Source organism: Anas acuta, chromosome 26 (genome assembly GCF_963932015.1).
Source record: "Anas acuta chromosome 26, bAnaAcu1.1, whole genome shotgun sequence".
NCBI lineage: Eukaryota > Metazoa > Chordata > Aves > Anseriformes > Anatidae > Anas > Anas acuta.
In genome coordinates, this window is record NC_089004.1 from 482084 (window position 1) to 496984 (window position 14901).

General features: G+C 48.1%; 1 protein-coding gene across 3 annotated transcripts; it reads left to right on the plus strand.

The window, feature by feature from the left end:
* Positions 1-2966: 2966 nt before the first annotated feature.
* Positions 2967-8261, plus strand: LOC137844851 (4-galactosyl-N-acetylglucosaminide 3-alpha-L-fucosyltransferase FUT6-like). Of its 3 annotated transcripts, none has more exons than XM_068661505.1 (3): positions 2967-3144; positions 3451-3707; positions 5979-8261. In XM_068661505.1, exon 3 carries the CDS (start codon positions 5987-5989, stop codon positions 7073-7075), a length of 1089 nt encoding a protein of 362 aa, XP_068517606.1. In that variant the 5' UTR covers positions 2967-3144; positions 3451-3707; positions 5979-5986; the 3' UTR covers positions 7076-8261. The 3 variants fall into 3 exon arrangements, with proteins under 3 accessions (XP_068517606.1, XP_068517605.1, XP_068517604.1); XM_068661504.1 differs by having other exon boundaries at positions 2968-3144; positions 3451-3624; XM_068661503.1 differs by lacking the exon at positions 3451-3707 and having other exon boundaries at positions 2973-3144.
* The last annotated feature ends 6640 nt before the right edge of the window (positions 8262-14901 follow it).

Consider the following 14901-nt stretch of genomic DNA (forward strand, 5'->3'; position numbering starts at 1 on the left):
CCAGCTGCATGTTTGGGACTACCACTGGAGCCACGCTGGTATTTGCCTGTTGATGATCATATCCCAAAACATTTTTGTTCCTGTAAAGCCTTGAGAAAATGTTCTGCAGGAGATGTACAGGGAGCAGCTAAGAACTGCAGTTGTGAGTGCCCTAGGCAGAGTTTCCCAGTGAGATTTTCTGAAGGAATTCTGCATTCCTCCTGCTGCTTTGCCCTGATTGTACACTTTGCAGTCAGCTGAAAGTGACTGGAGCAAAGAGATATAGTGTTGTTACATGGTAGACTCTGCAGGAGCTTTTCAAAGGAATTGGAGGTACATGAAGACCTTTTTCCAATTGTTTTTACTGTGACCATTTAATGCCTTGTCTTAAATGCCGTGGTTCTAGCAGAGGTATATTGCTGATGTGACTGTGAGACACAGGTCATGTCCTCTTGGAGTCTCTATCTTGGGACAAGGTGTCTGGTTGGAGAAATGCCTCCAAGAACTCATCTCTTGTCTTCCGATGCTACATATGCAATGGGAAACTAAATGGAGACAGGGCGTAGATCTACACATTGTCTTGTTATTGTCTGTACTGCACAAACCTTGACAAAATTCCAAAAAGTGCTCTTCAAACACCATACAGACATGGTCCAAGGATAGTCCAGGGCCAGGACCATTCCCAGCAAACAGCCTGAATGTGGCTGCAGTGGTCTGGGAGAAAGCAGTGGGGATGGAAGCCAAGCTGGGTCACTTGGCCTCGGGGACAAAAAATACTCTCTGTCCCATTTGTTCAGTAATGTAGATTAATCCAGTGTATTTTCAAATCCGTTGCTGTGTATTATCTGCTGTGGACTAACTGTACTAGGTGACCTCTTTGAAGGCAAATGATCTTAACTGTTCACCTTCTCACATCTCTGGGTAAGTAACACAATTTGCCCCACAAAGAGTTCAACCCTCACATTTTCCTGTACTCACCTGGGTGAGTGCTCAGTATTCAATGCTCTGCAGTTGCTTGCTAGGTCAAGATAGGACACTAACCAGGAAACTTCTCTAAAACACGGCCTTATTTGTCTTCAGATGTAGGGATTGCTGGGAGTGTGAATCATGTAGCAATAAAGTCATGTTTGGTCATGCCAATTCTATTACCTAAACGACCTTTGTTCTGTCTGTGTTACAGCCTCACATCACCTTCTGGAGTTAAGTGATCTGTCACAGCACTACATGTGTGCCACTCAGAACAATTCTCCATTCACAGCTTCATGACTTGTTTTCCATAGCTTCCCCACATGTGCTCATCTGTTTAATTTACATTGACTGCTCCTGCTAATTCAAGTTCCTTGTGGCCCTGTTTTTCAGGGGTACAAAGGTCTTGAATTTTCTATCTGTCTGAAGCTTCTCGTCTGATGCTACAGGATCCTTCGACGCAGAGCATTCTACAGTGCATGAAAATTCAAATCTTTCTCCTCCACAGCCCTGAATAAAACTGCATCTGGGGACATCTGTGTATGCAGGAGTCTGCATTTGTGCTGCAGGGTGCAGAACTCATATACTCTCAGCAAGAAATCTGACTAGTGCCTGAACATCATGACTACACCTGCCCTTGTAGGACAAGCCTGGTATCCTGAGGCTAACCAGTATGGCTGGGCTTGGCTAATACTAAAAAAATCCTTTTGCCATCAAGGAGTATCCATATGCAAACTACCTGTAGGGAATGCTTGCTTGCTATTGTAATTCCCAAACAGCACCTGAGTCATGTCTGGCATAGTGCTAGCTAGATCAGGCCATACTTGAACCATGGACCGTTCCAAATTTTAGCCTCTGGATGAATTTAATCCAGAGCCTGTGCCCTCATGCTGTATGATTTACTAGTATAGGTGTAGCCTTTGTCATAGGCAAAGGGCAAGAAGTCACAGTCCCTCATGTGTGGAGTTCTAGGCAGAGAAGTTGAATGGCTAGTGCCTTCTTGGGCCTAGATGAGGAGCTGTAAAACCTCAGGGTGAGCAAACCATGAGTTATGTCCCCCATCCTCATGCCATGGTATATTTTTTGCTCTTATCTGTGCTGGAGTGCACCCAGGCCTGCAGGAGGAACCTGGACACACTTCAGGGGACTTCCAGCTCTGTCCCAGGAAACACACACCTACTAATAGAACTGTAAAATCTTCCACAATCCCCTACTGCCCAACTGCCCATTTGCAATCCCCTTGACCACCCAAAACACCCCAAACTTTCATTAAAACTCTTTCTGTGAATTTCATCCTCAACCAACTATCCATGTTTACTGTTGACTATACTTAAACCTGATAATAACACATAATGGCTTTTTTTTGTTCCAGCCAAGTGCAGTGAAGCTCGATGCTAGATCAATTCACTCTGGCCATAGTGAACAAACAGCCTTTCCATGTCCACAGACCGTGATGTACAATGCATATTCACCTGGGCTGGAGACACTCCAAAGCAAGGCCTGTGCTGCTGAACACAGGAGGGATCCCCTAGCCAGTCTGGATCAGGTGCTCTTCTCTGAAGCTCAAAGTGATCCCTGAAGTTATCAGTCTCATGATGAGCTTCAGCTCAAGTTCCTGGAAAGGTGGCTAGAAGATAAGACCTGGCATGGGGATGGAGGCAGCTGTGTCATGAAGTCTGTTGGTTGGCAGGGGGGCTCATAGACCTGGTGCCTACACCTCTACTAGCTAGCCTTCCCCATCCTTCCCAAACAGAGATGTTCTTCTGTGACACAAGGCACAGAAGATAGCATATCACATGTAAATCCTGGGCCTAGAGACTGCAAAGGAAGCAAACTAGTGCATGTGTAGAGGTGCTTTCAATCATGAGGTATGCTTTAATTACAAGCAATGTCAGGGCTGGTTTTTGTTTGTTTGTTTGTTTTGTTTTGTTTTGTTTTGTTTCTTTAGTTTGTCAGAGGAATCTGTCCTGGCTTCAGGACCATAATGGTCTTCATTATTGGGTGACATATTTCTCGTAGCTGCTCAGTTCAAGGTGCTCAGTTCTGATAGCACACTCAGTTCAAGGTGCAGCAGAACACCTGGAACACACCACTGATCCCTCCCCACGTCCTTGCTTTATTTCGTTCTTTTCCTGGTTGTGTCATCCACTTCAGTACTCCCCTACACAATTCACTTTCACACCGGGACCAAGCCTAGAGGTGAGTTGCAATATTCTTTTCTTTTTTGATAGATATTGGAAGAGAGAGGGGCACTGGGCACATCCAGGAGGGGGGATCTGAAAACATCTCCTTTCACCTCTGTTTGCAGGGAGGTGTTTTTTCCTTCTGTACTTTCATGTCATGCCTAGCAGTAGTATAGGTGCAACTGATATACAAGATAAGAAGTGAAAGGTGCCAGTCCCGCCAGCTTCTTCCAGAAATACTTTTGTTGTTGGAAATTTTACTGCTACCTGTAAAACCATTGTGGGGTGCAAGATGGTGCTGTATGTGTTTCTTTGTCCTTAGGTCAGTGCTGTGAATAAGAGGTAAAAAAACAAGCATGCATTCAAGTCTGTCCTGGTAAACTTCCCTGAGAACTGTAAAAGCAACAAGACCCAGACTTTGGGACACAGACTGCAGCCCCATGCTCTTAGAGACCACAGCAACTGCAGAAAGAGCAAGTACATCAGTGAGAACAATGTGGGTGTTGCAAAGCTGAAAAACCAGAACTATTATCGGTAAAGAAGGGCAGCTAGCAGGAAGCTGGTGATTAAAGGGCAAAGGTTTGTGCTGCCAAATGTTTGTGCTATGACAGAGGCTGTCAGACATCAGGGGAGGTAGTCACATAAGAGCTGGCTGTGCCTTACTGTTCACAGGACACTGAAGAAAAACAGTTACAAACAAAACCATTAATTAGTACAGATAAACCATTTTGGGGGAAAATGCAACAGTAAGCAAATGGTTTTAGTACTCAAGGACCGTGATTATTTTTGAGCACAGTGGGATAGCAGGATGGTGGTAATAAAAGGGATGGTGGGTCTGTTGATTCTGAGTCCTTGGTTACAGTGAAGCCAAAAACAAAACAACATGTTAAAGACTGCTAATTAAGAAAGCTAAATTCATTTTGCATCCCAAGCTAAATTCATTTTGCATTCCCAGCGCCAAGCAATAGACAGCAGCCAGTCACAGGGAGGAATGATGTTTAACAAAATGGCAGCCAAAACAATGGTGGCACCTTGTCCTAAAAGGGTGATACCTTTTTCTAAAATGGCAGCAAAATCAAAATGGCGCCTCTGCCCCACCCCCTTCCCCGCATGTACCTGTGTGGAGAAAGGCCTTCAAGGCATGTCCTGTTCCTGCCAGCCAATGACAGCAGAGGACGTGAGAAAGGGCGCGGGGTTTCTGGAGTAAATGGCTGCTGAGGCTTGCAGTAGAGCTGGACAGCGGGGCCGTGCCATGCCTGCCCTGGCCCCAGGTGCTGCTGTGGGGCACCTCGGTGTCTGTGCAGGGCACACCATGTCATGTGGGCCTGAGGAACTTTCCTCATGGGAAACGAGTGGTGGCAGAAAGGGGCTGATGAGAAAAGATGGTGGGTGGTGGTGAAGGGAAGGCTGGGGTTGGTGGCAAGACATCTGTGCCCCATGGGAGTGTGGGTGTGCTGGCACCCTGTGTGTGGTGTTCTAGTGGTGACCTGTCTGTAAAGAGAATGCTGGAGGTAGAATCATAGAATATCCTGAGTTGGAAGGGACCCATCAGGATCATCAAGTCCAACTCCTGGCACCACACAGGTCTACACAAAACATGAGACCATATGACTGAGACCACAGTCCAAATGCTTCTTAAACTCCAACAGGCTAGGTGCAGTGGCTACTTCCCTGGGGAGTCTTTTCCAGTGCACAACAACCCTCTCGGTGAAGAACCTCTTCCTAATGTCTAGCCTAAACCTCCCCTGCCGCAGCTTGACGCCACTGCCCTGGGTCCTGTCACTGGTCACTAAAGAGAATAGATCGGCACTTGCACCTCTACTCCCCCTTGTGAGGAAGCTGTAGGCCATGATGAGGTCTCCCCTCAGCCTCCTTTTTTCCAGGCTGAACAGCCCAAGTGACCTCAGCCACTCCTCTTCCCCTCTAGGCCCTTCAACAACCCCATAGCCCTCCTCTGGACACTCTCCAACAGTTTCACATCCTTTTTGTACTGTGATGCCCAGAACTGCACATAGTATTCGAGGTGAGGCCGCACCAGGGCAGAGTAGAGTGGGACAATCACTTCTGTCGACTGACTAGCAATGCCATGCTTGATGCACCCCAGGGTACGGTTGGCCCTCCTGGCTGCCAGGGCACACTGCTGGCTCATATTCTGCTTGCTGTCAGCCACAACCCCCAGATCCTTTCTATGGGACTCCTCTCCAGCATCTTGTCGCCCAGTCTGTACATGTAGCCAGGGTTGCCCCTTCCCAGGTGCAGGACCCAGCACTTGATCTTGTTAGATTTCATGTGGTTGGTGATCGCCCAGCTTTCCAATCTGTCCAGATCTCTCTGCAAGGCCTTTCCACCCTCAACAGAGTCAACAGCTCCTCCAAGTTTAGTGTCATCAACAAATTTGCTCAAAATACCTTCTAGTCCTCCATCCAAATCATTTATAAAAACATTGAAGATGGCTGGCCCTAAAATGGATCCTTGAGGGACCCCAGTAGTGACTGTCTGCCAGACTGATATGGCCCCATTTACCACAACCCTTTGACAAGCAGGGGCCTGTCAGCCAATTGCTCACCCATCGTATGATGTTTTTGTTTAGCTGTATGCTGTACATTTTGTCCAGTAGGATCCTCTGGGAAACTGTCAAAAGCTTTACTGAAATCCAAAAAGATGACATCAGCTGGTTTCCCTGAGGTAAATGTATCTCAGGTCTTCTTGCTATTGCCCAAGCCCCTCTGCATACCCCCCTTCCACTACCTCCCCCTCCACCCCTCCCAGCTACACAGTGCACCCAGAGCCATGGCCATGCTGTGGTCAATGTGCACCCATCACTCAGTGCCCTGTCTGTGGTGTTTGCAGATCCATTCATGGAGCTCATGGAAGGGAAGAAGATCTCATGGAAGAAACTCCTCACCTTTTTCCTCTTCATCTTCATATTCAGCTCCTGCCTCTTTGTTTCTCTTCGTCAGTTCAGGACTCCCAAGCCAGAAGATCACAGTTCCCATCTCTCTACTCAAATGCCTCTTGCTGAAAATACCAGCACCCCACCGAAGAGTGAGCACAGACTGACCATCCTGCTGTGGAGTTGGCCCTTTGGGCAACACTTTAATTTCATAAACTGCTCAGAGTTATATGTCACACCAGACTGTTACTTCACTGTCAACCGCAGCTGGTCCCAAAAGGCAGATGCTGTGATTATGCATCACAGGGATGTGTGTTGGGACACAAGAAGACTGGCCCAGATCCCCAGACTCCCATCCCAGCGCTGGATCTGGTTCAACTTGGAGTCTCCAAGTAACTCTCCAAACTTAGGTGCTATGGACAACCTCTTCAACCTGACTATGTCATACCGAAGAGATTCAGACATCTTCAGCCCCTATGGGGACCTGCAGCTCCTCAGACAGCCCCAGCCCTTCAACATCCCATCCAAGACCAAGATGGTAGCTTGGGTAGTGAGCAATTGGCAAGAAGGCTCCCACCGGGTAAAGTACTACCAGGAGCTGAAGAAATACATCACTGTGGATGTCTATGGGCAGCATCACTTGCCCCTGCCCGGCAACAAGCTTCTTCCCACTGTGTCCCAGTACAATTTCTACTTGGCCTTTGAGAACTCACAGCATGAAGACTACATCACTGAGAAGCTCTGGCGGAACGCTTTGTCCTCTGGCACTGTTCCTGTTGTACTAGGGCCGCCCCGAAAAAACTACGAGCACTTCTTGCCCCCTGACTCCTTCATCCACGTCGATGACTTTCCCAGCGCCAGTGACCTGGCACGGTACCTGTTGGAGCTGAGCAGGGACACTGAGCGATACCAGCGCTACTTTCAGTGGCGCAAGTGGCTGAAGCCTGTGGCGGTGCCTGGCTGGGCCCAGCAGGTCTGCAGAGCCTGTCACTTCCTGCAGACAACAGAGACCAGATACCGGGTTGTGCCCGATCTGTCTAAGTGGTTCGTGTAACTGCTGTTTGCTCAGCTCTCTGCTCTGTTGTGATCATTTTGTCCTTACTGGGGTTGCAATTCTATGGGTGAAATAGCAATATATAGATTATAAACCTGTTTTGAGGACTTTGTACTGTGCAAAAGTGCCACTGAAAGTGGCAGCCACATTGTGTGGCATTGTATGACTGCTGCAGGATGCCCAGGTCCTGACCCTGCTTTGTGTGACCCTCCCTGACTGCCAGGTGCTGCATCAGGATGCTCAACAGGCTAGAAACTACTGATTTCATTTTACAAGTCTGGGGTTTTTTTGGACAGCTTAGTAAGTCAGCGTGGTTTTGAGGAAGGGTCTGACAGAAGCAGAGTGGTGTAGGTGAGGTGCTGAGGATGCCCCTGAAAGCACCGTGAGGTTTGAGCACCCATAGCATCCTGTGGCAAGGAGATGCTCAGCAGGGCCATGTGATGTGCTGCCTCCTCCTGTGTGCCTGGACATAGCAACGTCTCACAGCAGCTGATGCCTCTAGGCCATGTGTTTCTGTGTTTGACCTCTATCAAGCTTCCTGCTGCTGTTCAGGTCATACCACTGTAAACTTTGCTTTCCAAGTTGGGGAGCCCCATTTTTTGGAGATGGGGGACCCAGTTTTGCCTTCCCAGCCTCCAGGCATTCAGTTTGTTTTCTTGGCTGCTGCTGAGCCCAGAGATGAGGTTTTCAAAGGTCTGTCCTAGCCCCAAGATATTTCCATGAGGAAAGTCAGCTCAAAGTCCATCTACATACAATTGTTTTCTCAATCAGCAGCATTTAGTAAAGATTTCCAATGAATTCCCTCTACATTTCTTCGTGCAGTCATTCTGTAGCAGATGGTCCATCCACAAGACCTTACCTTTAGGATTGAGAGTCCCTTATTTTCATTAGTGGCTTTTTCCACCACCACCACCCCCTTTTTTTTTTTTTTTCTATTTGCAGATTGGTTGAATATATTGGTCATCATAAACCTAAGAGTAAATCCTTCACTCTGAAATCTGAACTTTTATCCCTTCCCACTGTTAGTGTCTTGAAGAACCTTTGCTGGAATTTAGTGAACCCCTTCGAAAATTCAAGTAGCGAAATGTACCATATCTTCTTTAGCCATGGACTTGCCAACTGCTTAAAAGAACAGTAATATATTTGTCACATCAATAAAGATTGATTAATTTTTACTGCCAAATAATTGTTTCTGTCCCTGCCTTGGCTACCTGCAGACACACACCTCCCTCTTCCTTTAGCCCGTAGCTCTTAGATGCATCAACCAACCCTGGTGTTCTTCCCACCTTTAAAGCCTGTTCAGTTCAGAGCAACTGGAGAAATTTAAGATATTAACACTATTAACTGAGCTGGTATGGATTTGAAATAAAGATAAATAATATTCTGCAGGTGAGCTCAGTGAGCAGTCTCTTCCTGTTGATGGATGGCACTGGGGAGTTGGAATGGATGGTTGCTCATTTCACTACTCTTGCTAGATCTGGGAGATGACACCTGTCCCACAGTAAAATCCTTCTGCCTTAAGACTGCCATAGGGAAAGCTTCAACTTTGGGCATTGGCTTCCAGCATTGTTTTTCTCTGGCACTGCCAGCAAAACTGATTACAAAATGGAGCAGTTGATTAAACCAAGCAGGAACATGGCCCTGCACATGCAGGCACAAAGTCCAGCTGCTTGAAAAGTATGTTCCCATTAAAAAAAAAGCAAACGTAAATTTACAGGAGCTGTTAGAGCTGACGTGTGCTGCATGTGTGAACACAGACAAGAGGAGCTTGCTCGTGGCTTTAACCAACATCATATAAAAAGCCTTCCCAGGAGGACACCACAGTGTAAAGCCCCATGAACACCTTCAGATCACCTGTAGTATTTTTTGCTAGCCTATTTTGAAGGGATGTGCTGTGGGGAGGAAGAGGAGTTCCTAGCAAGTGGCAATGTAGGGTGTATCAGGGCTGGACACACAGTTTTGGTCCTGCTGGAGGCTCGGTGTTGGTCTTTACTGAGATCACTCTGCACATTCAATAGATGTCTTAACAAACACCAATTCTGTTCCAGCTTGGATCTCTTTCCTTTGAGCAACCTCCCTCCCAGTGGGAAAGCCAATACTTGTGAATAGGGGCTTCACTGCACACCCCCAAGACCTGTTTGCACAGCCCCTCACAGCCTGGCTGGGGGTGCTGGTTGCCACTCCTTGCCATGAGCTGGGCTTAAGGCTGCCTGTGGCCCTCTGGAATGAACCATGCCCTGGACTGCCTGAAATTCTCCTTAACAGACCCACTAGCAACAAGTGAATATTACCAACAGCATGTCAGCAAAGCAGGCTGAGTGGAAATTACAATGCAGCAATGTCATTAAAACAGTTAAGCTTCCATCAAGATGCCTCAGTGGTCGCCTCAGAAATAAACTATACTGCTTGGTGTTGTCAAGAGATCAAGGAACATTTTTATCCATCATGAAACGCAGGCATAACAGGAGCTTTGGGAGACCACCCAGCACAGTGCTATGGAGCAGGTTGATTTAGGTCCTCACTCAGGTTTTGGTTTACAGAGGAGCTCAGGGCTAGGAGGCAATGTTGCACCGTGAGCTGCTGAAATTACAGGATTGCATCAATTCAAAGAACAGTGGGACAACCCCCCCCCCCCCAAAAAAAAAAAAAAAAAAAAACAAGAACCACTTAATGGAAAAATATCCTTCCCCGCCCCCCCCCCCCCCGGTTTAGTACATCCCCATCTGGTTTAGTACATCCCCAAGTTGAAAAAAAAAAAAAGTTAAAAATGCCTTTCTAGAGCCTGTTCTTGGAAGGCACAACGCATGGCTGAAGCCTGCCCTGCAGCCTTGGGCTGAGATGCCTTCCTACACGTACAGACCATGTCAGAGAGGGCACTGGTGGCAGCTTCTGGCAATGCAGCTTCTGGCATGCCACACTGTGGTGGCAACACACCGTGGGAGTGAGGAAACACAACCATTTTTGCAGAGCCTGGATGGGGAAAGCCCTCCTGGTGTGGGGCTGGAAGGGGAGCTGACTACCCTGGTGGTCTGCAGGGAAGAGGGGCAAGGGAGGGACCGGATTTAAAACAACTGCTGGGGGTATATCAAGAGAGAGAAAAGGAAAAAAAGGGAAGGGAAGGGAAGGGAAGGGAAGGGAAGGGAAGGGAAGGGAAGGGAAGGGAAGGGAAGGGAAGGGAAGGGAAGGGAAGGGAAGGGAAGGGAAGGGAAGGGAAGGGAAGGGAAGGGAAGGGAAGGGAAGGGAAGGGAAGGGAAGGGAAGGGAAGGGAAGGGAAGGGAAGGGAAGGGAAGGGAAGGGAAGGGAGAAGAGGGGAGGGGAGGGGAGGGGAGGGGAGGGGAGGGGAGGGGAGGGGAGGGGAGGGGAGGGGAGGGGAGGGGAGGGGAGGGGAGGGGAGGGGAGGGGAGGGGAGGGGAGGCGAGGAAAAAGAAAATCTGGAAATTTTCTGTTTGTAAATCCAAAGCATGTAAATCATATCACTGAGTTGTGAGGAAGAACCTTTCACAACCTAGAGTAGTTTTCAAGTGGAAGGAAATGCCTTTCCAAATTTGAAAAACTCCTCAGTGGTGAAGGGAAGCCCCAGGCTAGGGGGGGGCATGCTCTGCAGCAGGAGGAGCATTCCTGCAAGTCAGAATGATCTCTGTGGCTGATGACAGGTGACACCACCTCACCTCGGAGCAGTGGCCAGCTTTGAAGTGCTAAAATGAGTGTTGATGGAGGGAGGTGTTGAATTGCAGGAGAGCACCTGAAAGAGCTTTGGACTCTTTGTCACGGGCAGCATGGGGACAGGTCTTGACACGTGCATTCAGTAGATGTCCTGCCTGCAGAGAGGGCCAATTCTCTCCAGTATGGGCTATTTCCTCCTGTGGATAAACCTTTTTCCAACCACATGTAAAGCCAAACATAATTTATCCATCCCTCCTAACGCCTACTGCTGCTGCAGCCCCTCCAGCCATTGCCAGGGTGTGCTTGAGAGAGCCTGCTCTGCAAAACAGCTGCAAGAAATCCCATTATTGCCTTGTCAACCTCATAAGCCTAACTGCCTTCGCGGATAGATTCCTGCAGTCATTTGATACCTGTTATAAAGAGATGCATCCCACAGGCTTTGGGACTCTGGATAGGGAATGGGAGAACCCTGGGTAGGAAATGGGATCAGCTCTCACCTTTTGTGCTTGAGCCTGGGGTTTTTCTGGGAGCTCGAGGCCAGTGGGAGCAGGTTGGCTTTTATGAGTGTGGTTGCTGCTGGTGATTGCTTTTGGTTTATGACTGATTATCTAGTGCAGAGATGTTTGGCTCCTTGCTCTCAGTGGAGCTGCCATGGTGTTGTATCCAGTTGCATTGGTGTTAATACCACAGCAGACCTCCTGACTGGGTCAGCCTCATCCCTCCATGAGCCCCGGGGGCTCCATGGTCCAGGGGGTGACCTGGGGAGCCACAAGGCTCCTGCTGATCCTGAGGCCGGCCAGCCTCTGAGGCTGCAGGAGCAAAGGCTAAATACATATGCAGAGAGCAGTTTTATCAATGCTGACCTCATCCTCAGCCCCCAAATTGTACCACAGCCTTTGAGAGCATGACAAAAAAGTATGAATCTGAGTGTCCTTGAAGCATTTAGGCCTGAGGATACCATGGGACTTTGTTGGAGCTTGCTCCCAGCCAGGCTTAAACTATGGGCCTTGAGGAGGGGCTGGTAGGGACGTGGGGACGTCAGGACAAAATATAGCACAAACCATCTTGCAGGGATGCCTCTGGGCAACACAGAGCCATGCACAGGCTGAATTTGTTATGGGATGGGAAAGCTGAAACCGCAATTGGGAAACTCTGGAAGAGGCAACTTAATCAAAGGAAACATCTGGAAGGCTGCGCCAGGGCCTGGGGCTGGGAGACCGCACCAAAAAGCTGCAGTCCTGGAACGCTGGTGCTGGGGTTTGCAGCCTCCTTGCCCCAAAGGTTTTTCCCATCTGCACCCCCTTGGGAAAATGCCGTATGCCGGTGCAAGGGCTGCTTCAGTCCTTCACAAAGATTATATGAAAATATCTCCGTTCCTCCAAATCTCCCCTGTTTTTACCCAAAGGTGATAGGAGTCAGACTGAAACATTTCCTGCTGATACTTTTGGGCAGAGATGATTCAAAAAGCAGGGGAGGGGAGAGGTTTAGAAGGGTATTTCCCCCAAAGGAGAGCAAAAGGCTGATCCTTATGGGTAACTGGGGAGATGATAATATAAAAAATTGAGTTTTGGGGGCAGGGTGTAAGCATACCGTTGCAGTCTAAGGCTGGGGGTGGTCAGACTTCAGCAGTGCCGGCAGGGCATGGAGAGCAGTGCAGGGTTCTCTCTCTCTGCTGGGGATGGGAAAGGGCAGTGGCCAATGACCCCAACCATTTCCAGAGCTTAAGAAGTAGCCCAGTACAGGGGACAGGGAGCTGCTGTCCTGGCAGAGGGTGAAACTGCTGTCTGCAGCACCCATGGGCTTTGCATCCATGGGACGCCTGCCCAGCAGAGCCCCCAGGGCCATAGGAGAGTGGAGAGGAGAGGAGAGTGGAGAGGAGAGGCAAGGCAGAGCTTGGGAGAAACAAATCCTCACCCAGCCCAGTGCAGTTTGCAATTTGGGAGGGTAACAAAAATGTCTCAGATACACCAAAACCCTGCAAATGCAGCAGCTGCAGCCTTCTGTGCTGAAGAGCTTCATCACAGCCAGGTTTGTCTTCAGTGCGTGAAGGTGCCTGAACCAGCCCTGTAAAATCAATTCTTTCCAGCTTTCTGAGCCTACAGGCAGATCCTTACCGTGCTTTAGAAACCTGCTTCTCTTTTTGTCTGATGATACTGGGAGAGGGAACATGAAACTATGAAGATTGTTTTCTCCACAGCTGTCTAGCACCACTGAGCTCCCTCCTTCCCTTGCCACAAATCCCCAGCAGCAGCTGAAGCAACAATTATTAGTGTTCCTGGGCTTCTCGTTGTTGGTAGTGCCTACGTTGTTGGTATCTCTACGAAAGAGATATGGGGAAATATGACTATAGATACACTTGATTTTTTCTTTTCTTTTCTTTTCTTTTCTTTTCTTTTCTTTTCTTTTCTTTTCTTTTCTTTTCTTTTCTTTTCTTTTCTTTTCTTTTCTTTTCTTTTCTTTTTTCTTTTTTTTTCTTTTCTCTTTCCTTTCCTTTTTTTTTCTGGAGACATGCAAACTGCACACTCTGGTCTTCACTTTTATTGTGGGCTTTCCAGTTTGAAGTGTGGCTGGGTTTATTTTCCCACAGTATTTCTTACCAGGAGGTAATTGTGAGACGTGCAAACTATTCAGTAGGGTTGAGCACCCTCAGCATCCCGTTTCCCAGCTGTTTCTTCTTCCATTTAAAAATGAATAAATGAGTATAGTACATCTTTTGGGAGCTTGGGATTTCAAGCTGGTGCTTTAAAGCAAGCATCAGCCAGTGAAACTCTCCCACATACACTATGCAATCAGGCAACACATACCCCATCCCCAAGAAATTGCACTCAAAATCTGTGCAGCCCCAGACCAGCAGCACATTCGCCTGCATGCTGTTGCCTGCAAATGTTGTTTTCTTTCTATTTTTTGTTCTCTTGAACAAGTCAGATTTTCCAAGCAGCCCTCTCCAATTTGGTCATTATAACTTCAGTTTGTCCGTCCGTCTGTCCGTCCTTCCTTCCTTCCTTTTTCTTTTTCTTTCTTTCTTTCTTTCTTCCTTTCTTCCTTTTCTTTCTTTCTCTCTCTCTCTCTCTGTCTCTCTCTCTCCCTTTCTCTTTCCTTCTCTCTTTCACACTTCCTCTTTCTTTTTCTTTCTCTCTTTGTCTCTTCTATTCCTTCCTTCCTTCCTTCCTCCCTCCCTCCCTCCCCCTCCCCCTCCCCCTCCCTTTCCCACTTCCCCTTCCCCTTCGCCCTTCCCCTGGACAGGCTGGCAGTGGGATTACAGCCTTGCTCAGCCTCTTCAGCGCACATGCACACACACGCACGCACGCACATGTACAAGGATTTATGAGTCTCAAACGATGCTTCATAAAATATTTACAGAGCGGAGCTTCAGGTGTGAGCATTTGACTCAGCCACGAGCCGTCCATGGCTGTCAGGCCTCTGGGTGGCATGATGGGGGGGATATAAACAGATCTTTTTTTCCATTTCCCCCTAAAAAACTTTATAAACCTTTGTGTTTCGAGTGTTTTAGCATGGTTTTTTTTGGTTCTTCCCCCCGTCTACCCAGTGCCAAGGGCAGTGGGGCAGCTCACTGGCTGTGTTCGAGATGGAGCGGTTTTGTTTACAAACGTAGGAACTTGTACCCACAAGCATGCCATAGCTGCAGCCTATTTTAGTGAAAAAAAAAAAAAAAGGTGTTTTTCTCTTAACACTCATGTTCTCATAACACTCAGGGGGTGTTATACTTTTACAGGACGCTGCTGCAGCCTCTTCCCAGCACTCCGTGAATGTGGTGGCAGCATAAACACCTTACGGCTTAATCATGTGTTAAGATGAGCAATGCATTAAATGCGGGAGATGCTCAATGTAATAACTGGGGGCAGCACTCGTTCAGTGGGGGCAGTGCCCACGAGGAGAGGCTGACACCTGTTCAGTGGGGTGAGGAGTTTCAAAGCAGGGTTCGAATGCTCTGCAGATCTGGGGTGGGCACAGCGCTGCCCATGCCCACAGCATGGAAACGTGTCCGCATGCTGAGCTTGGCTGGGATTCCAAATTGCAGCATTTCCCCCAAAATGAAATATTAACCACCATAATCATCCTAATATGAAGAGCAACAAAGCCTCAGCCAATGCTTGCTGCTGACTGTGAGATGTTTTTTCTATAAAATAAAACATGCTTCTAAC

Excerpts from the sequence above, each read along its gene's own strand:
- LOC137844851 (XM_068661505.1), top strand. The coding sequence starts at position 5,987 with ATGGAGCTCATGGAAGGGAAGAAGATCTCATGGAAGAAACTCCTCACC.